Source organism: Musa acuminata, chromosome BXJ1-2 (assembly GCF_036884655.1).
Source record: "Musa acuminata AAA Group cultivar baxijiao chromosome BXJ1-2, Cavendish_Baxijiao_AAA, whole genome shotgun sequence".
Taxonomy (NCBI): domain Eukaryota; kingdom Viridiplantae; phylum Streptophyta; class Magnoliopsida; order Zingiberales; family Musaceae; genus Musa; species Musa acuminata.
In genome coordinates, this window is record NC_088328.1 from 23,246,044 (window position 1) to 23,270,252 (window position 24,209).

Here is a 24,209-nt window from a genome sequence, read left to right on the forward strand (position 1 = left end):
ATTGCAAAATACTTGATTATGAAGAAGATGCAATCATATGAGATCAAAATTTGGAAGATACGTAAGATGAAGAAAATATATCATAAATCTAAAATGTTTAAGCTCAGCAAAAAGCATCTGAGAGGAGGCTAAGTTATTACTAGTATGGATTCTACTGGTGTAGGATTACTCATGAATGGTATAGGCAGGTGGGATATTGATATGACTGATGAGGCATCGTTACGAGAGGTGCATTAGATAAACCATGTGTGGTTTATAGGTGGTCTTAGCTAAGAATGGCTGATGCACAACCTTGCATATTCGGCACTTTTTGTTTATGAATATAGTTAGAGCATTAAGCACATTAGTTTGTATCGGTGAATCATCATAATTTTGAAAGGACTGTAGGGATATTGGACGAACGCAAGTAATATGCTGACTGAATTCTAAAATTTGTATCTGTTTTTGGCTGAACTAAATTATGGAAATGAGTCGACAGGGTGTGATGCATGTGATGCACCTTTGGATATAAATAGAATGATTTATATTGAATTTGAGACTAAAATTTACTACTGACTTAAATATCAGTTGTATATGACATTCCATCTCATTTATTGGAATTGTCATAAAGAATGGATGAAGTGATACTTAACTTCTGCTTGTTCGAGATTGTATTGCATGGGTATTGCAATAATATGACTTTTGCTCTCTTCTACTACTATCGGTCTTCAAATGTTTATGTGTACAAGAATGAAGAGGAGTTAACATGGATGGTATCTCCAGCTAATAATCACCTGAACAGGCAGCTCCCAACTATATGTATGTCTAAATAAAAAAGATAATTCTCAATAGGTGTTGATAAACAGAATACATAGTTATCTGAGGTTATTGTACCTATCCTTTTGGTTGTTGAATATATGTTTATCTTCCTCTCCAAGGTCATATGTATCTTCTTTCCTTTCAGGATTGCTGAAACATTAGTATTCTAATTGTCTGATGCATGATATTTAGTTCAAACAAGTAATGGAGCGGGTATATCTTTACCAATATGGACATGAGATGCTTGTGGATGTCCTTAGCTTAGTGGTATGCCATCGTCACCAGCTTATTCTGCAATAGTTATAGATTCTTCAATGTTAAATTCAATTGATTATGATTTCAGCGTTTGATGCGATGTTGAGGTTGTTAATGCACAATGCACGTCAAAGTGCTGTTGTTCCTAGTGCCACCTTGTTGGAGTGAAAGTCTACCCATGTTTCAGTAAATGGTGATGCGCCTTCTTATGGGCATGGCAAACAATTTCGCGTTGTAAATACGAGGAAGATGTCATAATTCTAGTCAACTAGTGCTTGATGAATAGATAGTTGAAACCGGGCTCACCTGATGTGATGTGTCCATTCATCCACGGACAGGGAAGACGCTTTTGAGTAAAGGAAAAGGACTCTTATGAGTCCTGCAAGTTATATATGGGTTGGGCGTGGGGATGAGCATTCGGATACAAATATTGACGAGATAAGTCTAAAATGTAGAAAGAATCATGTGGATCCCCTGTCGTCTGTGTACGGAATCACACAACTGGGTCCCGCCGCGATCCCCAAATGACATGCGTCATTGGAGGATGTGGCACTCTCCGAGTGGCTCGTCTTTCGCGGACGCCTGTCGTGCCCACCGGTGCGCATGACGTCCAACCTACAAACGAAGACTCCAGAAGAAATTCGGATGAATTGGCAGGCAGCTGGCATCTATCTTATTATAAATTAGGCATATTAGAGGAGCAGCGTATACCGAACTACATTCTACCCACACCTCAACCTTCGTTATGATTGTTCCACAGGTTTCGACGCCCGGGCCCTCATTGCCTCGTCATCACCTGCAGTGACGATTCAGGTTGGTGATTCGAATTACGCGTCATTAAGTAATTGCCATCGATGGCAGCTACCGCCAATTATGCCAGGCACCACCACCCACCTCGTCCTTCCTTCCTCCCCAATTATTGGTGCGGGATCCACCATCCCCCCTCCAATAAAAACGAATACCACTCGGACCAGCGGCGGCCGGAACGGCAACAGCGGTGAAGAAGGAAAAGAGAGAAGAAACATGGGAACCGAGAAGAAGAGTGCAAGATAGGGAAGAAGACGTGAGGATCAAGTGGACACAGCTTCTTTGCTTCCGGGGAAGAAAAGTTCCACAAAGGAGGAGGAGAGGAGCCAAATTTTGATCTCGATCTTGATTGAGAGATGAAGGCCTCTTCACCCAAAGACAAGGAGACACCGCCGGCAGTAGCGGAAGGTGACGCAGAAGAGAAGGAATCCCCAATCTTTGGCGCTGTTGTTGAGTCGGAGAGGTAGCCGTCTGTCCATCCACTCCCATCTCATCTCCATCACTGCCCCCAAATCGGTAGATCGAGAGAGATATAGAGCGAGCAATACATCGCTCCTTTTTGTTTCAAGCCGTCCAAGGTTTCTTTTCCCTTGCTTTTAGATCTCCAGATTCGTTCTTTGTCATGTCGGCGACGGTGATTAGCGTGGCGGACTCTGTAGCGGGGGTGACGGCAGAGGTGGAGTTCGCGGCCTGCGACTGCTGCGGTCTTACTGAGGAGTGCACGCCGGCGTACATCGCCAGGGTCCGGGAGCGGCACGGTGGGCGTTGGATCTGCGGCCTCTGCGCGGAGGCCGTCAAGGACGAGATTTGCCGTTCCGGCCTCCTGCTCTCTCCGGAGGAGGCCGTGGGCCGCCACGCCAGCTTCTGCCGGAGCTTCCGTACGTCGGCCTCGTCCGAACCGTCTGTGGATCCGGCGGAGCGGCTGATTGCCGCCGTCAGGCAGCTCTTCCGACGGAGCCTCGACTCCCCTCGAGCGGTCCGATCAACCCCGAGTAGCCCCCGGTCCAATGGTGAGGCCGGGTCCCGGGCCGCCCTGGGCCGGACCGGCAGTGGGTTCCCGACACTACTTGGCTGAGAAGCATAGAAGAGAAATCATATGATATAGAATGGCAAGAAGAGAAAAGAAATAGAGAGAAAAATGGAGTATGATTTTTCTCATAAAAAGAAAAATCACTGCTCAAACTCCAGGCTTTGATGCATCGTTCTGTATCAGGCAAAATTTCACATCAAGTTCTTGCTACTTGTCATCGGAGTGGTAAGGGAAAAAATCATTGGAAATTGGAAGAAGAATTCCACTTTCTAAATGTTAAAAGAAATTTGAGGATTTTATATGAATACTTAGCATTGATTTCTGACCTGAAACTTATTTCACAGGGATTGAGAAGCCGAAAGTGATCATCTCCTATTGTTCTTTAAATCTTTGGGTTGGCCAAACCATCTCAGTAAGTGTCGTCATGTGTTGTGAGCATGAATCATTGTATTACTGTACTGTTACTCGGTTTGCTTACAAGTCTTCAAATAAGCAATGGCTGGAACATCCCACAACAAAACATCTAAATTTATCTGTCATTCTGAACTATGGTGTCAATGGTCTCACTGAGATGACATCATAGCTGGGATAAAAATATTAGAGATGAAGTTGGTCAAAAGCAGTGTATTCATTTTGGGTGAGTTGTACTCTAGCACATCTATCTGTTTCATATCAAGCACTCATATCATCACTACAGAAAAGAAATTTAGCTAATAGTCTGCTTTGTCTTTCACTTCTTTCACGATACATACTATGGGACTTCAGGTGAGAGACATTCTTGTGGTTTTGATACATCAGATACAGACAGTTCATCTAAACACTGTTGCCTTTTTATCTGGAGGTGGAGAAACTTTTGATGGCCTTTTACTCTAGATGTTGGTCCACCTAACCTAACCTAACCATATTATACCAACGTATGTCTTCATTAGTGCTCTTGTATATTCGCTCATCATTGCAGATGTTCTCTTGGCAGTAAGGTAATTATGACATATACTCTTTTAAATTCCGTCTCTAAGTTCTCATTGCCCAAGTCTTCAGTCAGCTTCCACTTATCAGTGTCGTCATTCTAATCAGAAGAAGACACATCGAGGGTCATAATCTTTTAATTTATGTTTGTTGATTACTTGGTGGCATCTTGATCTTCTAAAATCTCTCGATGTCTTGCCTCGTGATTTATTTGTTATGTATTGTTTCAAAGAACAGACAGAAATCTCTCAATTATCCATGCAATCTCATCTTTGTTGGGATGTCATTTTCTTGTTAGGAAACATGATCTTGAAGGATGTCTCACCTATTTTGGGACCAGCTATGTACTTCCTTTTCCATTGTTAAGCTTTATTTAAGACAATATCTCTAGTTAAATAGAAAACAAAACCGACAGTATTGCAGTTTTGACATGTATCAAGATGTTTGGCTGACAGATCATCCAAGAAAACAAAATTCATGAGCTTTCTTCAACTTATGAGCATCGACTAAATAAAAACAGTGAAAGGCTTGTGGAGAATCCTTTGGCCTAACGTTGGACAACAACAGAGTAGATATGAAGTAGCAAGCTGAAACAGGTGGCATTAAAACATGCACCATATATATATATTTACATATTTGCAGATGCTTCTAATCTTATTATACTAGCAAGATATTAATTTTCTAGAGCATTTAGAATCTTAGCCACTGCTGAGCTACATGATTTGCTGGTGTGTAAACTTATTAAGATAAGCCCGCTTGCTTATCCTTTTTGCCTTGTTAGATAAGTGGTCCAATGGAACACACATTAGTGGTTCAATTATTTTAGGTTGTGGGTCTTGCACCGAAACTCCTTTGTATGCAAGTTGATTGATTATTTGGACTTTGTGAAACATGAAATCTATTCACATAATGACACATTGTAAGCAGTTGAAATGAAATCCAGTAAAAATATTTTTTGTTTTTCTCAATTCGTACTCTTCTCACCTTCTTTAATGTTTTTATGATTCACAGTGATAATGATCGCTTGCGTCAGAGTCGCAATTTATAGTGAATGGGTTTTATTAGATAGTCTTTGACACAGAAATGGTCCAACTCGTTAAAGTAACTTTTTATCTTAGTTCTCGTGTCACAAAGACGAAGGTCAAGCCTCGTCCATGTGACACTTGAAAGAGTCAAAATGTCCATAGAATGCTCGACTTCTTTGACGGGAGAAGCTTGTTCTAAAACCACAAGGACATCCAAGTCTTCCCAAGTGGTTGACGAGTCCAATGATGCTAGTCAACGCATCGTTGCATATTGTTTTCTACTTATCAGAAGGGAGTCAAACACTAGTACAACATCATTTTGTTAACATCTGTCTTCAATGCGCACCAACATGTCTTTTTCTTTGTTTTCATATATATGCATTATATATAGACCTATTTTTGTCAGGTGATGACTTTGTTATGTGATTTTATACCATCAAACAAGAAGAGCTTGTTATGTTCAGATAACCCATGAAATGAATTCTCCCATGTAAAGAGAGTTGGAAGCCAGCGGCAAACCATTGTGTAAGGCTTCTTTCCACGTGATAAACATTTCTACATCAGCATCAAAGACTTTGGTCTCCATTTATGTCATATATGAAGAGAATACATTCCGACTCAGCACCAGAGACAAAAACCCAACTTCAAAGCCAACGTTGCTCCCAAAAAACCACGACACTAGGAAAGGTCATCCATGGGTGGCCTCAGATGGAACAATCTAAGCCACTATTTATTACTGGAAGGAACAAAACAAGCCCACAGATCTCAGAAGCAACCAATTGCCCCTTGGATTCAACAAGAGCTCATCAAAAAATCCCAACTATTAAACCCAATCCAAAAATGAAAGGACAACAATTTGATGCCAAAAGAGGCCCCACAATGATCAAACATCTCCTGCATTATCATTCCCTGCCTTCCACTGGAGCTGAGATCTCTAGTTCCTTGCTTATTGATCCATTTCAGAGCCCTAAGCTTTTTATCTTTGACACTGCCATCTAAGTATCTAGTACTAAGAATCTAACAGAGGTTTAGGAACATTTTCTAGCTCAAAGGTTGGGAGGAAAGCAATAAATCAAGATCGAGTTTTCATTTCATAAAAGTTCATATCCATACCTGCGCTAGAATACATCAGAAAATTCCGTAATGGCACTGAAAACTCGAACATTCATTCAACTAACAGTGACTAATTTATATACAGTAAAATTGTAGGAAGAAGAAGAGAGTAGGCAAAAGATTCCCCTTTTTTCCCGGGGTGAAGTACCTCAAAAAGAGCCGTCTTTGGCTGAAAGCCTCTTCAAAAACTCATAGGTGGTGATCATGGTGGTGGCCGACAGCGACGTGGAAGCCCACCTCGGCCCTAGCCCTCGGTAGCACGCCCTCCAACCCCCCTCCCTTAGAAGGCTCCTCACTGTTCTACCGATCGTCATCCTCTCGCCGCCGTCGTCCAACACCTGCATCCTCGTTTTGATCGTGTCCAGCGGCATCGTCACTACCGCCGCCGCTCCCCCCGACACCGCCGCACTCGCGCCCTGCACCGCCACCACCGTCCCCTGTCCTGGCCTCAACTCCCCGCCGCCACCGCCGTCCATGTGGTAGCGGACGCCACCCCAGATTAGTCTCTGAGAGAGGAAGTAGGACGTCCACCACACAACGTTGGACGGGGCATAGGTGAGGATGGACATCCCGAACCCTCGGTACAGGCCGCGGAGACCGTCGGAACAGAGGATCTTCTTGAAGGCGTCGACCCCGCCGCGGTACCTGGCGGCTGCGGCCGCCGAACCCTGCACCATCAGGCGTTGGCTGACCACGTCGATGGGGGTCCAGACGACCTGTGCGGCGACGGCCGAGCTGAGCCCGGCGGCGGCGGATGCGGCAGCCGACGCGGTGGGCTCCGGGACGCCGAGCCGGAGAGTGGCGGAGCCGACGGCGCTCTTGGTAGCCTCCAGCGCGCCCATATAGAGAGCCCGAGCTGGGACGGTGCCGGCGAGCGAGGTGGCGAAGCCACGGTAGAATCCCCGGGGACCCTCGTGGCGGAAGATCGCCGCCGCCGCGCGGAGGCACGGAGACGGTGGCTGCGCGACCTGGAGCCGCGTTTTGAGGACCACCGCCGGGTAAAGGGCCGCAGACACGCCGGAGAATAGAGCCGCGCCCATGACGAAGAACCGCCACTTGTCGAGCATCTCCCAATCCACCTCCGCCGGCAAGTGGATCTCCGCCGCTGCCGCTTCTTCTTCCTCCTCCGCCCTCCTCGCCGCCATAAAACTCATCTTATACTCTCAACCCCTCCACCTCTCCTCCACCGCCACTGCTAATCCTAATAATAAGAATAATCCTAACTCTAATTACTTTCTTGTGCCCACCGAACTCCTCAGGAAACCAATATATTCACAGGACGAGGAAGCGAATCATCTCCCGTGTGGAGTACCGGACAGCGGTGTGCTCGACGGGCGATGAAGGCATCTATATCGCGGAGAACTCGGTCCAGTCTCAAGCTCACGAGCGAGATATAAGAGGCGAGTGTGGCGAAGCAAAGCCAGGCCCCGTCAATACCAGCGATCGTTTACACGCTTATACACCCGTCGCCCCACACGGGCGCAAATGGTTTTCGGAAGGACACGTTCCGGTCGGCACGAACCACCGACATGGGGGCCATACCGGCTCGTCATCACATGATCCGTACCACTCTCCACCGGCGTGTTCCGGTGATACCTTTCGAGGGAAAAGCCTAACGTTTGCCCGCAGGCGTACCCACCTTTTTGATTGGAACTGTCGCACGGGACCCGCCAACAAATGGCAGGAACCCAGAAACGGTGGGAAAGGTGCTTCTCGTTCCTCGACCACGTGATTCTGGCACCCAAAAAGAAACCCAAATCCTGGATTGGCGGTTACCGCGTCAACGAGATAGTTCGTGGGGGGGATAAACGAGGGTACGGTTTTGGATAGTTCGGAACATTTCGATCGCCCCCGTTTGCTTTAGGATTCGGTGGGCTTGCCTCGTTAAGAGAGAGAGGGAGACGGGCGCCGTTTGACGGTGGGCAGAGTTGATCAGATTGGAAAGGAACCGTTGGATCGGATGGACAAAGGACTAGCCCATAGACTGCAACGCGTCGGACACTGGCAGTATTAGCAGTTGGAATACGACAAAACCTACGCATACTCGCATTGGCACAGTAATGCAAATACAATACGTCATCCTTTAACATATATATATATATATATAATAAATGCTATCGATGGTATGCTTTACAGTGCATATTGTTAGGTGAGCTGTTAAAGGTGTAAATAGTAGCAGGGCACGTATTCCCACCCATTAAGAAATGCTGAAGTTGAGAATACGTGCCCGGCTACTCTGTTTTGTTAACACATACAATTCTAAATCAAGAATTACACCAAGTATTTTGATAGTGAATATCTACTCAATTCCCTGTTTAAATTAGAAAATATTAGTGTAAAATTTGGTAATCTAACGTGGATACTGATTTTAAGTCGATAGATGTTCATTCCACATCTCTCGTAATTTGATCTTGGGGTGTCATATGAAAGTATTATACATGTCCGACTCTAATGAGATTTGTTGAATACTAAGAGGTTGAATCTGATCAACTCTGAAGAGGTCGAACCATGTAGAACTACATCGGGGGTGTTTTTGACAAATGCTCCTCTAATACTTAAGTTAGTTGTGTTTGGAGGATTCGACTAATGACTTGAACAATATTGAGAAAAAGCGTCTAAGATCATACTAAGGAGCCCTTTTATAGTTTGCTATTTGGACCGTTAATCTTATGATCGACGTTGATTACAAGAGGTGGTTGCTGAGAGGTTGGTCATGTGTCTACCACATATTAATCATATGTCGATAATAATATGACACTGAGGTGGCGACTGCATGACACTGATGTATTATCATTTGGTGATGATGTGATAGTCACTTGGTATTGATACAGCATCCATATAGTATTGAGGTAATAATCATGTGTCACTAATTAATTGATAGTGCTAAATGTGTCATTCTCAGATAACTACATCTTCTATATCATTTTTCCATAATATGAAACTTTTGATATTTCTTGATTCAATAGAGATTTGCCACTCGCTTGATATAACAAGCCTTGCTAACCCTATTTTCTATCACTAGTTTAAATTTTATATTATTTTATTTCTATTTGATTCTTTTCTAAGTCAACTTTATAAGACATTAGCTTTGATTGAATTTTACACTTTTTGTTACTTGTTAAACAAAGCTACATACTAAATCATAGAGATCTCTTCTCTTATCTCACAATAGGTCCCTATTCAAGGATCTAATCTTTTTTTATCGATCATCGAGCGTGATATTCGAAATATCCTATTAATTATCATATTTAAGAAATATATATTTTGATGTCTTATATCTAAGATATTTAATTTCAATCTGATATTAATTTTTATATTATAATTTTATTTCTAATAAAATCTCATTGTTCACAAGTGAAGTGGGTTAAACATTCTTGGATGCACTTACGTAGGAGAAGAGAAGATATCAAATAAATATTGCCGTAGTTACTTTACAAATCCACTACCCTTGATTCAACATGTATACATACCAAAATTATACATCGTTAGCAACTTGATAATACCGAGTAAACAAGATTCAAAGTTTATACTCTTCTATATATAAACCATCCAACAATAAACCATAATGTTTAAAACATTTCAAAATGGAAAACGAAATATATATCATGCATCGTCACGTACGTCATCTTTTGCCGCACGTGCGCTCCCTTCCCCTTGTCCTATCCTTCGCCGCCTCCGGTTAGCCCGCTAATTACCCCGTACCTCCCACCGTAGATCCTCATGGCAGCAATCTCTTTTATTTCTAGACTTTAATTGGCTACCCCAAGTAGTTACCGCACTTTAATTGGGCGTCGCAAGGGTTTAATGTGGGACCCGCGTGGGAGACCGTGAATGCCCGAGGCCGTGGCGTAAATCGGGCAAGGTATCCTCCGATTTTTGGAAAGTGCTGATTTTGCTACTCGATTAGCGTACTCGTACGCGTATCTGCTTTCTGGTTTATTTTCGGTGGGATCCACATGGACCTACATGTCCTCCAATAATAAAACCGGTAGTTTTGGGGGCAGAAGTAATTTTTAGAAGGCCTCTTTTCTCAAGGTGCCATGCCCACCGTTCGATCTCGATCAGACGATCTCGAGGCTACGGGTAACCTTCCTCCGCTCCAAAAATAATGGCACATCGAAGTGCTTTAACATAATTATTAAATCAGGAAAATTCGAAGAGGAATTCTCTTCCCCAGATCGCGATCGATTTGATTTGGGTTCGAAATCTGCCCCCCATTTTCTTCTTCTTCTTCTTTCGTCTTTAGGGTTTCTTCTCGGCAGAGCCTTTCTCTCGAGAGGGTTAGGATTAGGGATTTTCTTGAAATTCTCCATCCCAACCCTTTCGTACCTTTCCCCGACCCGATCTTTCTCTCTGGTGAAGTCGGATAATTTGATTATCTTTGGTTTGGTGATGGTCTAAAGACCCGGAAGGTTTGGGGGATCGTGCTGCTGGAGATTCGATCTGCTTTGTAGGGAGAAATGGCGAGCGACATGCCTATGAGCGCGGAGCTGGAGCAGATTGATGGCGAAATCCAGGACATCTTCCGCGCTCTCGAGTAAGTTCATCTCTCGCTTCTGCGACCTGGTTGTATGACTGCTTTATATCTCTTATAAAAATCCCATCTTTCCTTATCTGGTCTTTATTGTGTTCTACGAATTATTTTTGGTTGCTGCATGTTCTGACGCGAAAAGCTTATGTTGACAAGGAGGCTTTGGAAGAGATATAGTTGGGGATAATATGATAAGAGCCAAATGGGCAATAAAAATTCAAAGATAATGTTCCGGTTAGGTGTGGCTTATAAAGCGAAAATCTAGGGTCATAATGAAATAATAATAAAGGAAAGCAACACTGAGCCTGAAAAGATCACCCATTGCAATGTTGGAACAAAAGATTAATGTCCTAAAGTAGAATTACAATGGGGTACAAAGTGACCAGAGTAGGAATTTCATGACATAGAAGAAACTTGGTGTTTGGATGCACCAATGATGATTGATGGGGAGGAGATAAATGTTGAATTTTACTTTGCTACGTATGTAAACTTTCTATTTGTAAGAAACTAGTAAATCTTGTGGAGAATGTATATCTTTGTTTTTTCCTTGTGCTTCAATGAAATTGTTCCTCTATTTTTGATCTGGTTGTATCACCATAACATTTATTTATATGTGCTTGAGTAAATTGTCAGCTTTTAAGAAAAGTTTCTTTCTTTCATAATGCAGTTTTAGTCGATGTTAAATGCATGCCTCATGTATTGTGATGTACATTGAAAAATAGGATTTGGACCAAGGTTTGTGATTTCGAATCGTACTGCCCGTACCGGTCTACCTGTGAATCGTTATGCGGACCGCCTGCTACCGGGCAGTCCGCTCGATATAGCCCCGTATCGGACGATACAGGGCTATTTCGGGTGGTAATGGCTGGTATCAACCTGGCTGTGGTGAGGCTTAGGGTGAAGCGTCGAAGAAGGAAGAAGGAGAGGGCGTTTGAAAAAGAGGGAGAAGAAGAGGGAGAATCGGGAGAACCTCGGCGTGAATTTGTTTCCACGCCCTTTCTCGATCTCAATCCGACGTCGCCCTCCCTCGACGATCCCAATCCAGTAGGCAACGACGAGGAGAGTCGTAAAGAGGAGGATCTGGAGGCGCGGGGATTAGGGGAGGCGATGGCTAGAGCAGCATAAGAGGTAGTCTCCTTCATTGCCTCGTCTGCGACTCTGCAGCCTTCTTCTTTGCTGCGTTCTTCGTCTACGGCCTTTGACGTCTTTGCTGCCTTCTTCGCCGAATGTCGTAGACGAGGCGACAAGGAGAAGAGGAGGAGGCGACATCGTCGAGGCTGCATACGCATTTTATAAAATATTATATATATATATATATATATATATATATATATATATATATATATATATATATATATATATAATATTTTATAAAATGCGTATGCAGCCTCGACGATGTCGCCTCAATATGTCGTATTGTACCGAGCAAAGCTTGGTACACCAGTACGGTATGAAATTTCAATCCTATATGTATTTGGAATATGATATGGTAAGAGCAAAAGGTATAGTGAAGGTTCGAAGATAATCTTGATATATTTGGTGTGGTATATAAAATGGGCTTCTAAGATCTAACCAAACAGAGGAGGAGATTTTCAAACCTGAAACCATCACTAGACCATAATGTCGGAATATATGATTGATGAGCCAATTTGAAGTAGAGTTGCAAATGTGTATGAAGTGACTGGAGATACTTATTCAATGGCATCATAAGAATTTGGTGTTTAATGCTATAATGGTGATTGGCGAGGAATAAACAATCATATTTATAGTATGTACGTTTTTCTAATTAAATGCAAGAAGCTGGTAAATATAGTGGAAAATTGTATGTTGATCGTTATCAACTTGATATGTTCTACACTTCTACTTGTGGTTATAATATAGTTTGTTGGCTATGATAGCGTTCTCTGGTGGAGAATGACTTGAAAATGTTAATGAGATGCATGATGGAGTACGAGAACTAGGAGAGCTTGGGAGTAAATTTTGTAACTTGCTTAATTTTTATAGAGCTTTCTAAGCCATGTTTGTCCGACGCATAATTACGCATGCCATATATCCATGACTTTTTTTTTCATAACTTGGAATGTTTTAGGAGTAGAATTACCTATGCATTTGTCAACATATTACATTTATATTAGGTAGTTTCACCACACATAGTTGTCTGTGATTTCAACAAAGTTGGAAGAATTCAAATTATGTTAGGGAAATATTCAGATAATTATCTGGTTAGTTTGTTAACCCAAATCCTAGGATGCAAACACCAGAATCTACTTGTAAGCTTATATCATACAAATGATTTTTTTAGTTCTTACATATTGGAAAAGATTCATGACTGAGTTGAGAAACTGGTGGAGAATTATCAGTTGATTTGGAGGACAATTTTTTTTACTTACTTGATAGTTGTTGATGTCACTGTGAGAATGCATTAGCAATAGTTTTCATTCTCATCCTTACAGTTTTGTCCTTATAACCTTGTGAAGTTTTATATGTTCTCTTTGACAAAAAAATTGTTACATTTGCTTTTTTTTCTTCTGCAACTCGATTCACAAGTATCATGCGACCTTCAGTCCATTTTTGTGTTATACGATTCATTTTACTATGGCCTTTGCATCAAACACAGAATCATTGAGTGTGTGATACTCATTCCTCTCTAGTAGTAGTACATGGAAAAATCTTGGAATCACATGTTCTATACATCGTTGAAAACTGACTTTTATCGTTCCTATGTATCTCTGCAGAAATGGATTTCAGAAGCTGGATAAGATTAAAGATTCAAACAGACAGTCTAAGCAGTTGGAGGAGCTCACTGGGAAGATGAGAGAATGTAAGCGGTAGGTCAAGTGACATTTCTTTCAGTCTCATTGTTTCAAGTTTCAACCATTGTATATCTTTTATAATTTGGATACTATAGTAGCTTAACTTATCTGAGCAATTTGTTATACTGACAATTTATACTTCACATGCAACCAGTTCCAAAAATGTGGAATCCCATATGTAATTTAGATTGTTTCAAAAATTGCCTTTTACAGGTTAATTAAAGAGTTTGATCGAGAAATTAAGGATCAGGAGAGTCGGCATGCTCCTGATGTTAATAAACAACTCAATGAGAAGAAGCAGACGATGGTTGGTAACTTTTCATTTGCTCTTTCACATTGTGCCATTCTTTCATTATCTTTTTCTTAGTGAGTCGTCTTTGTCTTATTACAGATCAAGGAGCTGAACTCATATGTAGCCTTGAGAAAAACGTAGGTCTTGGTTAGTTATTCCATTCATCATCTAATTACAGTTGTTACTACATATTAGTAGCCTATTCCACAAATTGATGCATCTTTGAATTATGAATTTATCTCATTTGTTTATATTATTCTCTAGCTGCAAATGCATTCTAACCAAGTTTTTAGCTAGGGCCTGTAATCATGACTTTCTGTTTTCTAAATAAGATGACATCCATTCATGCCTTCTTCTGAGGAACAAACTTTTAAAACAAGGAAATTTTTTTTTTGCCTTTCACCAACTACTTTATATTTGAATTCTAAATAGACAATTTGTGCATGTATTTTTTCCTAGGAACAGTTACTCTCATAATTTTTGATGTACTCATGTGATCATACATACCGTACCTTGGATCAGATTTGAGGCTGCAGGTTCATGAAGTTGGAGTGGTAGATATTGCTCTATATAGTGCTTCACTAGATTAGTTTGTGCCTTTGTGGATTAGTAGTTGGAACTGTTCAGTGTAGCTTGTTCAAGGAGCAATTTAGGATATCTATTAAATGTAATTCAGTTGTTCGGATGATTATATGTCATATTAAAGGAACAAAGCAAGTAGGTCATGTTATAGTCCAGATGCAAAATATGGCCACATCAGGGCTTCATAAGAACAGTCACCTTAACTTGCTGTTGTCGGATGAGACAAACATATGAATGCAGCTAGAAGAAGCTTTCATGCCATTTCCAGTTGTAAGTTTGGCGTACAGGAAAACTGATCTTATGCTATATGTATATGAAGTTTTTTTTGTGACTTTTAATGGTGTTTTAAGAAATATTTTAGTTCTCTATGTGTGAACGCAGCATGAAGAAGGTTTTCCTTGATACCATTCTTGATTAATTTCAATTCCCTAATTATGTGTTCTTTCGCAACATATTATTTTTTCATTTTTTTAGTTATTTGGAAATTTTATTTTATTTATACTTGCTGTTCTATCTGTTTTCTCATAATTGGATCCAACTTGAGATTAGATTTTTTTTTTTTTTAGTCAGACTTTCTCATTTTAATTTGTGTCCATCAGATATCAAAGTAGCCTTGGCAATAAACGAGTTGAACTCTTTGATATGGGTGCTGGAGGTAGTGACCCTGTAGCTGAGGACAATGTTAAGATGGCATCAGGTAATATTTTAGTGGTATTTTTTCACCATTTACTATATCTTATATTTTAGGGTATCTCTATCCTAAAGACTCATTCATTGGTTTTAGCTACCAAGACATACAAAATGGCCATGATACAATTTAAACTTTTAGTAACCAAATGATTGGAGCACCAGAAAGAAGGGAAACAGGATAAACACCATCAAAGAAATATATGCTAGAGAGCTGTTTGGTGTAGTTAATATCCAGCAGAAGATTACACTGGAAGCAGAAGACTGCAGGAGCTGTGTAGATGTAGTGAGAAAGGACTTTCAGAAGCATCATTTTTTAAAAGGCTTGGCCTTATACATTAATCATCATGACCTTTGAGTTGGTTCCAGTATATTGCAAGGGCTCATTTATATGCTTGCTTCTACAATTATGGCAACATAGTGATGACTGTTTCTCATTGTAATCTGATCTTCAGAAAAGGTCACAACGTCACTTGGAATTAACAACTTGCAATGATCTGTTAACCAAAGAGAATGTAGATTAGATACAAGACTTTTTTTTTTTTGGTGAAAGCATATAGCTCAGTCATCTAGTTTTGTTTTGGTCTTATGGAAAAGGATGCACTTTTATGTTATTGGGGGAAGAAAATAACTGCTCAAAGTGTTTTGCAGAGTAGTAACAGTAAGTCATTGAGCAGAACTGACAAAAAAAAAAGATGCATAAATGCATTATGGAACAGAAACTTTAAAATTTTAATGTATGATCCACATGCTTTAGGTTCGTGAAAATGGAAATTTTAGCATTTTGGAACTGAGTTACAGAAATGGTTGGTTAACATAAGTCTCAGTAATATTGGTCGGTCTACATTGTTGGATGTTAACTAAAACACCAAGCAACTATGGTGGTTGTGGAGAAAGTCCAAAAATGATGCAGGTAAAAGCAGCCATAGGATTATCAAAATAAACTTTTCCAATCAGATAAAGATGTGCCAGAAGTCCCACTGACATTAGTTAAGGATTTATTATTTTAGGCTAAAAATAACTTTCATTATAATTTTATTGTGATAACACTTTTTAAATTTTAATTCTTTAAATCCCTAATAGCTGTTGGTACTTCCTTCTTGTTCTATAAAACTTCTGCTATTATCAGTTATAATTACTGTGAATGATACTACATTTATTTTTGTTTATTGACTGCATTGAAACAGCAAAATACACTGTTTCCAGATCCATGTAATGTGAAATCAGATTTGTGCGAGAGGTTTTGATAAGGAACACCTTTTTTCTATTGTACACATCCCATTGAATCTAAGACATGATTAGTCGAATGCTTGTGCATGTTGTTTCAATCAAAGAGACTATGTTGTAAATTCAGGTCTGATATGCCTGGTTGAAATATCTAATGCTGGTACATAAGTGTGGCATGGCTCTGCCCAAAATTTACAGTTTGCACTAAAGAGTAGTAAAGTAATTTTCTGTTGGCACTTCTCTGATATATGGTTTAAAGCAACAGGTTCTTTAATCATCTCTCATTCATTCTTTGAAATTTTACCATACAATTGTCTTTCCTATTAGGTTCTTAGTACTCTGTGATTGTGCAGATATGTCTAATCAAGAGCTTATAGATGCTGGAACGAAGCAGATGGATGAGACTGACCAAGCTATTCAACGCTCAAAAATGGTGTGGCATTGACGTGCAAAATTTCTTTGTTATACTTAATGCTTCTTTCACTTCTCAGATTGAACATTGTTATGATAGGTCGTTGAGCAAACTATTGAAGTAGGAACTCAAACTGCTGCAAATCTTAAGCAACAAGTAAGTTGTATATCTGTCTTCCTATTTAAGTGAACGTTGGTTTCATTTACACAATGCACTAAGGGAAGTCCCTAGAATTAGTTTATGTTTTTGTTATACTTTGGCCTTTACTTTGGCATACTTTCTACAAAGCTTTTTCAAATATTTAAAATCCGATTTAAGTTGAAATGTATGGAAAGTGGCTAGTCTAATCATTGCAGGTAAATATATTTTATTTAGGTGTTAAGAGTCTTCATTGACTTCATATCGAACAAGGGAGTGGAGCGGTTACTTTGTTTGGAGTTCCATGTAGCAGTCAAGTTTGTTATCTGATCTTCAGATGATGATTTTAACTTTCTTCAAAATCATTACTTTTCAATATAGTCTCAACCAATGTCAATGGTTAAGTTCACCAATCTGGCTTTCCAACATATTTAACCAATTATTTCTGGTCAAGGTTGGTTAGTTCTGGTTGATTTTGAGTGATTTTGGCCAGTTTCAGGCACCTTCAGTTGGTGCTAATGATTTCATCTAATTTCTATTGAAACTTGCTGAAAACCAAATAGTTTGATTGCATTCCATTCAGGAAATATTCTCTTGCAGTTTTTCATTCTGTAAGTCTCTTGTCTCTCTTCCCACACTATGGTATGGAAGACTGCAAGATGTCACTAAGCTATTTGAAATCCCACAAGAATAGGATTTGGAAACCCATACCCGAACCAAACATTTGCATCAGGCAATTGCTCAGTTTGATTCTAGTTATATTGATAAAACAATGAATCGAAGCTATTAGATATTATGGAAATTCCAATAGTCAAAAAGCCACAGGCCCAACCAGGATTAAATCTTTGCATTAGGTAAAACCTATGACTGCTGAAATTGTGTTATGTATGATAAATTTGTTAAAGAAAATGGATTGCTGATGTCAGATTGTCTAACTCTTTTCTGGTAGTCTTTGAGATAATCTTATCCATGAACTCTTTTACTCTTCTCAAGCTTACTTTCTAACTTCTGCTTAGAATCTAACTTGTATAGTCCTTTCTGTTCGATTCATTTATTGAGATCTTAAATGCACTCAAGGTCTTCTAGGATGATGATATACTTTTCTTATTTAATAGATTGTCACGCCAGGCTTCCGTGCTTTGGATTTAAGCTGCAGAACTAGTACATTGTGTGCAGCAGGACTTTAAACTTCTCTCTCCATGGTTTTTCAATTAAATATATTTGTCACCTTGCAAATGGAAATCATTTTCATTTATCATGGCTATATTGGTAGAGTTTCATCAGGATCTTAGAAATGTGCTTTTACAGCTTTGGCCAAAGTAAGTTGCCTTGTTATGTCTTGGATTCTTTAACAGTCTAGGTGCATTTGGTCAAAAGCTGGAAAACAGATTAGTAAATGATGCCTCAAGTTTTACAGCATGTAGTTATTGTCTAATTATGCAGACTGATCAAATGGGTCGGATTGTCAATGAGCTGGATACTATTCAATTTTCTATCAAGAAGGCTACTCAGCTGGTGAAAGAGATTGGTCGGCAGGTTATTCCATAGTCATAACACCACCATTTCTTTGTTCAAAATTTCCAGTATATCTTCTAATAAAAATATTCTGAAAGCCAAAACTTTTTTTTTCAGGTTGCCACTGACAAGTGCATCATGTTTTTCCTATTTCTGATTGTTTGTGGTGTAATTGCAATCATCATCGTGAAGGTACTCCCTCTTTTCTTTGTTTGGTCTAGTGGTTGTCATGATTTTTCTGGTTCAATTTTTGTCAATCTGGAGCTTCATTTATCTAGTTCAAAGATTATTATGATCTTAGATAATAAATTTTACTACATGAAAACTTACCATTCAGTACCAAGAGAGAGTTTCAACTGAAAACCAAACAAGTCTGTGTAGTATATAACATGTAAGATTGTGCACACTGCCAATTTGCTAGTGCAATGTTTCAGCGGATTTACTCAGAAAGGATCTTCATCCATGATTTCAAACATCGGTTGATTATCTCTAAATTTTAAATGCTTTGGTCAAGGAGCTAAGCTGATCTTTAATGGCTGTCGTGCAAGACACCTAATTCTTTCATAAGGTGAAGTAATTTCAACACCGTGGCTTATTGTAAAATTTTAGAACCCGCAAACTCAGACAAGAATCACAAACCCTTGCTTAGAGGTCCATTATTTATCATGGCTAGTTCTGGTGCTCCACTTTATGCACTAGAAGGAATTTCTAACTACCGTTCTTGTGTTTATGTATGTGAAACTGTAGGTTGTGAACCCAAATAATAAGAACATCAGAGATATACCTGGCCTGGCACCACCTGCTCCCACTGCAAGGAGATTGCTGTCAGCAGAAGCCTTTGGGAGTTTAGGATAACTTTGACATTTGAGGAAGAACCCGAGCCCGCTTGTCTACTCTCTTTCCGACCGAGTTGAAAGAAGTTGTCAGAAGATGCGAATCTCCAAGAATCGAATCTGATGATCCATCATGTATCTGTAAGATTTTTGTATATGATTTCATTCCCTGTTTGTTTGTTTGGTGTACTCCTGAAGACCCTAGATGTTAGAATCCATGTGTTTGGATTCACAGCATGTTAGACACTCTCGTCACAGTGTATGATGTGCGCTCTTTTGTTGTATCATTTTCCCCCAATATCGGAATTCCATGGTTCATTCTCTCAAACCGCAGCATGTTTTGAGTTTTTCAACTATTGTTTTTGGCATTGTGTCAGGAGTAATTAATGTCATTTCTTTCATTCTAGTGTTTTTCTTGTAATCTGGCTCGACGTCTTAAATCTAGTTGATTCCGAGCATGGCTTGGGAGGAGGAAAGAAAATAAAGAAAAAGGTATCTTTATGTTGTGCATGGAAATATTTTGATGGATTGTCCAGAGCATCATGTTCCAAGACAAAATGGAGGACCCAATTACAATATGTCATCATGAGTCCCAACTTATAAACCGCAACACACACACAGGTATTATATCTCTTCGACAAAACACAGATTACAATTGCCAATATTACTGCAAATTTTGTCCAGTAGAAAAGAAAAAACCCGATGCATTTCAGGACCTCTTTAAAATTTTGTCCAAAATTTTGCTTGCTCTGTCTTGATGTTCTTAAGGTCAACATCGACAGCCATGAACAGTTTCTGAAGAGGTTCGCCATTTACGTGTATTCTGCAGCCTTGATTAAGACATCCATGATTTTGGTGTATAAACAATAGTTGATCGACTACAAAAAGATACTTTTGCAGAATTTCTTATATAACTATGAGGATCGACCAAAACTGTTAATTAGAAAAGAAGCCCCTTCTTCTAACATTTTAGGATCGCACTACGACTAATGGCTGCTCAACGATATCTAAATGGAATGAGTGATGGAACCAAAAATTGCAATCTTAAGCTGCCAAAAAGGATGAATAATGTGCAAGAATCTGATAAGTTTGAATTGCATTAACCTAGAAAGCACAAAAGCAGACTAAAGAGTGCAGTGCAGTCAATGATAATACAATAAAATGATACTAATATCTAAAATGTTAACCGGGGAAATTAATGTACAGTTACACTTAATAGTCAGTGCTAGAGACTGACTGATGAACACAAGTATTCAAGGGCAGGTTTAAATAACTATGATTACAGAGGAGAGACAGACAATACTAGAGAATTAGCATTTAGATGCCAGAGAAGTAAATACACAGACAGGATAAGGGAGAGACAAGTAGCCATTCCAAGAGTTGATAGTTCCAACTTCGTTGTGTGTTGCTGCATATACCTCGGACAAGTTTATACGGTGTTGCTGATAATTTTATATGTTGTGTATGTTTATTAGCTCGGGAAGACCATTTGAGTTGAAATTATGGTGTACCCAACCAGCAAAATTTACTCACTATAGAACAGAAGAGTCCAATACAGGAAAAATACCTTTGAGTCGTATTTGTGCTTCAACTCGAATGGAACTATAGATTGACCATAAGAGCGAGCGAGCGAGTGATTCATACTACTTATAATAGAGGACATGTTGTGGAGACAAATTGGTGACAACTCCAGTTTCTCTTAGTTACTACAGCCTTCCATACGTGCTTCCATTCTCTTTATCCAAGTCCACGCTTCTTCCACTGCAGTGCGATGCATCAGTCGTCGTCCTGGGTCTTGGGTGGTGCCGTCATCCACGGCTTCGTAGTAGGTGGAGCTACCGTCGTCGCCGCTGTAGGTGTGTCCTCGGCTGCGAGCTCGAGGTCGTCAAGAAATCCAAAAATATCATCGAATGTCCACGTTTCTGGCACCGCAGGGAGACCCTCGTGAATACATCTGCCAAAGACATCCTGGATCGCAGGTGCCGCCGCCATCAACGGCACTACTTTCATAGCTCCGGTGCTAACGGCAATTGCCATGCTGTGTGTGTAAGGTTCCGCCATCCATGGCTCCGGCGTTTCTTGGCTATCTGCCACAGGCGGGGCCTTGGCTGGGAGGCTGTCGCCGTCGCTCTTGTCTGCGGCTCCCCTCCGCTTGTCCGTGATTCGGCACAGGATTATCTCCTCGGTCGCGTAGGAGGGGATCGTCTCGTACAAGCCGGGGTGGAGGCGGTACTCGTGCATTATCCACTTCAGACCGAGGCTGCTGTCCTTCTTGTTCTTCTTTCTCGGATCATCGTTGTCCTTGAAGAATTTGAGACTCCTCCGAGTCCCGGCGATCGCCGCCCCCCTATATCGAAGCGGTATGTCGCGGGGCTTCCCGTTGGCGACCCAGCTTCCACCGCGCGTCTTCCGATTCAGCCTATTGTCGCTGGCTTTGGAGCGGGGCACGCGGACGAAGCAGTAGGACACACCCGTGGGAAGGTAGCTGGATCGGACCATCAATTCCCAGGGCGCTTTCTTGTACACCTCCATCTCGGGAATGGTAAAGCCGGGGGGGATTCGCAGCGGCAGATTGCGAACCTTGTTGAGGAGGCAATTGCCGATCAGTTCTGCGTCGGTCGGGGTAAACTTGCATCCCGCCCACCTCCATGTCTCGTCTCCGCCATCGTTGGTGTTTACCAACGCCATTGCCGCCGAAGGAAAGGGAACGAAGAAGGAGAAAGAAGAGAACCGAGAAGGCGAAAGGAGGAGAGTGGCCAGACTGAAGAAAAGTGGCGTCGCCGTCGGCGACATCATATATATAGAGAGGAGGGGGGTGTGAGGGCGCCAATCCAATTAGGAAACACCATAGTTTCCTGCTTTACATAGGGAACAAAAATTACGTTATATTGTGCTTAGTAGAGATAGGAGAGGGTAATCCAATTAGGAAACACCCTGTATTATTTATATTTATTATATTCAGTTTTTGTTCTTCACCGTGCTTATAAGTAGAGTAGCATTTCCTCTCCTCCTCGGACAAGGCTTAGACCATTCAAATCCTATGACCCAAATGCGGCTTGTTTGACAGCCTTTTGTAATCGCAGGGATGTTTGCATATTGCTCTTCCGTGATGTGTCTCCTCGGATCATAACATTTTCTTTCTCAGTTCCTTCGATCCGTGTTTATTAGCTTCTCGGACCAAATCCTTCTGAGCATCTCCAAGACTCAACAAAAACCTTCCAGCTTCACTATCCAGAAAGTTTCAGACCCTGAAAACAGCATGTAGTAATCATTGGAAAGAGCTACATACATATTTATGTAGTTGTGGTTCATCACATTTTAATTTGACTGTCACGAATATGTGCTAGTTCTTGCTCGAGTTCTTAACTCTACGTTCTATCCGGTTCGATAACTCGCATCCCTTAATAATAAAAAAGATTAGAGAGTCGGAAAACTTATCTCTCGAACAATCGTCCTCTATCTCGAACGACAAAGATTACGAATCTAATAAAAATATATTTAAATTTTTAATAGAGTTTGATTAGGACTCAAAATTACTGTGTGCTAGTGTTGTAGATCATGCACTGAAAGAAGAGAGTTATTACAGTGCATGATCTGAAGCTAGGATTTAAGAGCCAGGCAATGGAAGCTGTCATGTTTATAGGATCAAATGAATGACACAGTTAGTGTCACCAGAGGATACATCGAGTTGAATCAAACTAATCTGAAGCTAACATATTATAGTTTATTTTGTTTCACAGCAATTATCACTCGTATCAATTAACAGTCAAACAGCTGAAATTTTCACAACCATCAAAGCAATCTATTAGATGAAGCTTCAATGTCAATTCGATCCACTACCTCTTACAACAATAGCAGACGGAGAGTTTCAAGTAGATTTATGGAATGGTCGATAGAGATGACATGCCAGATTCATGTGGGGTTTCACAAATGATGAAATGGAGGGACCCCTCTCATCCCAACTTCTGAACGATGGATTCGAGCATGGCGGACTTGGGATTCACCATGGGCGGGCCCTTCTCCCTCTGCTCGAGCTCGCTGAGGTCGAAAGTGAGGAGCTTGTCCCAATTCCCACCCTCGAAGAGCACCCCGGCCTTCCCGTCGGTGACCCTCTGCACGACCCCGCTGTACATGTAGAACGGGCTCTTGGGGTTCTTGACGATGACGATCATCCCCGGCAAGAAGAGCGGCAGCACGGGCGGGTTCGGCTTCGGCCCGGACAGCACCGTGGCCAGGTCCTCGCCGGCGGGCCTCTGCTTGGGGGGAGGGGGGTTCCGCTCTATGAACTTCTTGAGGCCCTTCTCGCCGCCGGGAAAGCCACCGGTGAGGCCGGCGAGCTCCTTCTCGAAGGCGTCATCGCCGGTGCCCAGTGCCGAAATAGGAGCGGTCGTAGGAGGAGGAGAAGAGAGGGGAGGCGGAGGAGGGGCTTCTGCGGGGGATCGTTGGAGCTCCTTTTTTATGCCCTGCTCTCCGCTGCAGAGGCCGCGGCCTCCCAGGAGCTCGGAGAGGTCGAATTTGGCGGAGGGAGCGAGGGCGGCCGGGGCGGAGCGGAGAGGGGGGTTGGGAGAGGTAGAAATGGTGGTGGTTCCGCGGACGAAGGTGGAGTTGCAAGATCGGAGGAAGAGGAGACGAGGATTTTGGGTAGTGTAGATAGGAATCAGCGCCGCCATGGATGGATTCGATGGAACAATCGTTCCAAGTGAGGAAGGCAGCAGGTGGAGGGACAACACCACCGCCAGACGGGTCGCACGAGGCCTGGACACCACAAATCACCAATCACGTGACATGCACATGAATGATGAAAGCGGAGCAGATAATGATCATAATTCAGATATGCCCCTTTTATAGGGAGCAAAATCACATATATTATTACTATTATCATTACAAATATCACAAGAGAGTAAATTATTTTGACATTTATAATTTCAAATTTATGTTTACTACATACCATTCAGAACTTAAAAATTATATATCAATATTTTATATATGCTTTAAACAATAATTACGATGAAAGAACACGAAGGATCTTTTCGGTCTGTTAACTCGAATCAGTTAATACTAATCATGACAATAGGTAGAGGATTTTAATATTTAGATATTTAGAGGAAAATATATATTGCACCAAAATTTATAACGACAAGTAGCTTATTTTTTTAGGACAGCCATGTCAAAAATGGTGAGATAA

General features: G+C 41.1%; 5 protein-coding genes across 5 annotated transcripts; 2 read left to right on the plus strand and 3 right to left on the minus strand.

The window, feature by feature from the left end:
• Positions 1–1,848: 1,848 nt before the first annotated feature.
• LOC135582306 (uncharacterized) lies at positions 1,849–3,212 on the plus strand. Its single transcript, XM_065094084.1, has 2 exons — positions 1,849–2,323; positions 2,461–3,212. Exons 1-2 carry the CDS (start codon positions 2,217–2,219, stop codon positions 2,933–2,935), a joined length of 582 nt encoding a protein of 193 aa, XP_064950156.1. The 5' UTR covers positions 1,849–2,216; the 3' UTR covers positions 2,936–3,212.
• Positions 3,213–5,424: 2,212 nt separating this feature from the next.
• LOC135599570 (uncharacterized) lies at positions 5,425–7,419 on the minus strand. Its single transcript, XM_065094085.1, has one exon. The coding sequence runs from the start codon at positions 7,146–7,148 to the stop codon at positions 6,144–6,146; it is 1,005 nt and encodes a 334-aa protein (XP_064950157.1). The 5' UTR covers positions 7,149–7,419; the 3' UTR covers positions 5,425–6,143.
• A 2,715-nt stretch (positions 7,420–10,134) lies between these two features.
• Positions 10,135–19,352, plus strand: LOC135599601 (novel plant SNARE 13-like). Its single transcript, XM_065094088.1, has 10 exons — positions 10,135–10,531; positions 13,261–13,353; positions 13,552–13,645; positions 13,730–13,767; positions 14,812–14,909; positions 16,480–16,559; positions 16,638–16,694; positions 18,120–18,212; positions 18,309–18,383; positions 18,939–19,352. Exons 1-10 carry the CDS (start codon positions 10,455–10,457, stop codon positions 19,044–19,046), a joined length of 813 nt encoding a protein of 270 aa, XP_064950160.1. The 5' UTR covers positions 10,135–10,454; the 3' UTR covers positions 19,047–19,352.
• Positions 19,353–20,800: 1,448 nt separating this feature from the next.
• LOC103976392 (NAC domain-containing protein 74-like) lies at positions 20,801–21,712 on the minus strand. Its single transcript, XM_009391584.2, has one exon. The coding sequence runs from the start codon at positions 21,710–21,712 to the stop codon at positions 20,801–20,803; it is 912 nt and encodes a 303-aa protein (XP_009389859.2).
• A 1,087-nt stretch (positions 21,713–22,799) lies between these two features.
• Positions 22,800–23,828, minus strand: LOC135612677 (NAD(P)H-quinone oxidoreductase subunit S, chloroplastic-like). Its single transcript, XM_065109249.1, has one exon. The coding sequence runs from the start codon at positions 23,692–23,694 to the stop codon at positions 22,978–22,980; it is 717 nt and encodes a 238-aa protein (XP_064965321.1). The 5' UTR covers positions 23,695–23,828; the 3' UTR covers positions 22,800–22,977.
• Positions 23,829–24,209: the final 381 nt, after the last annotated feature.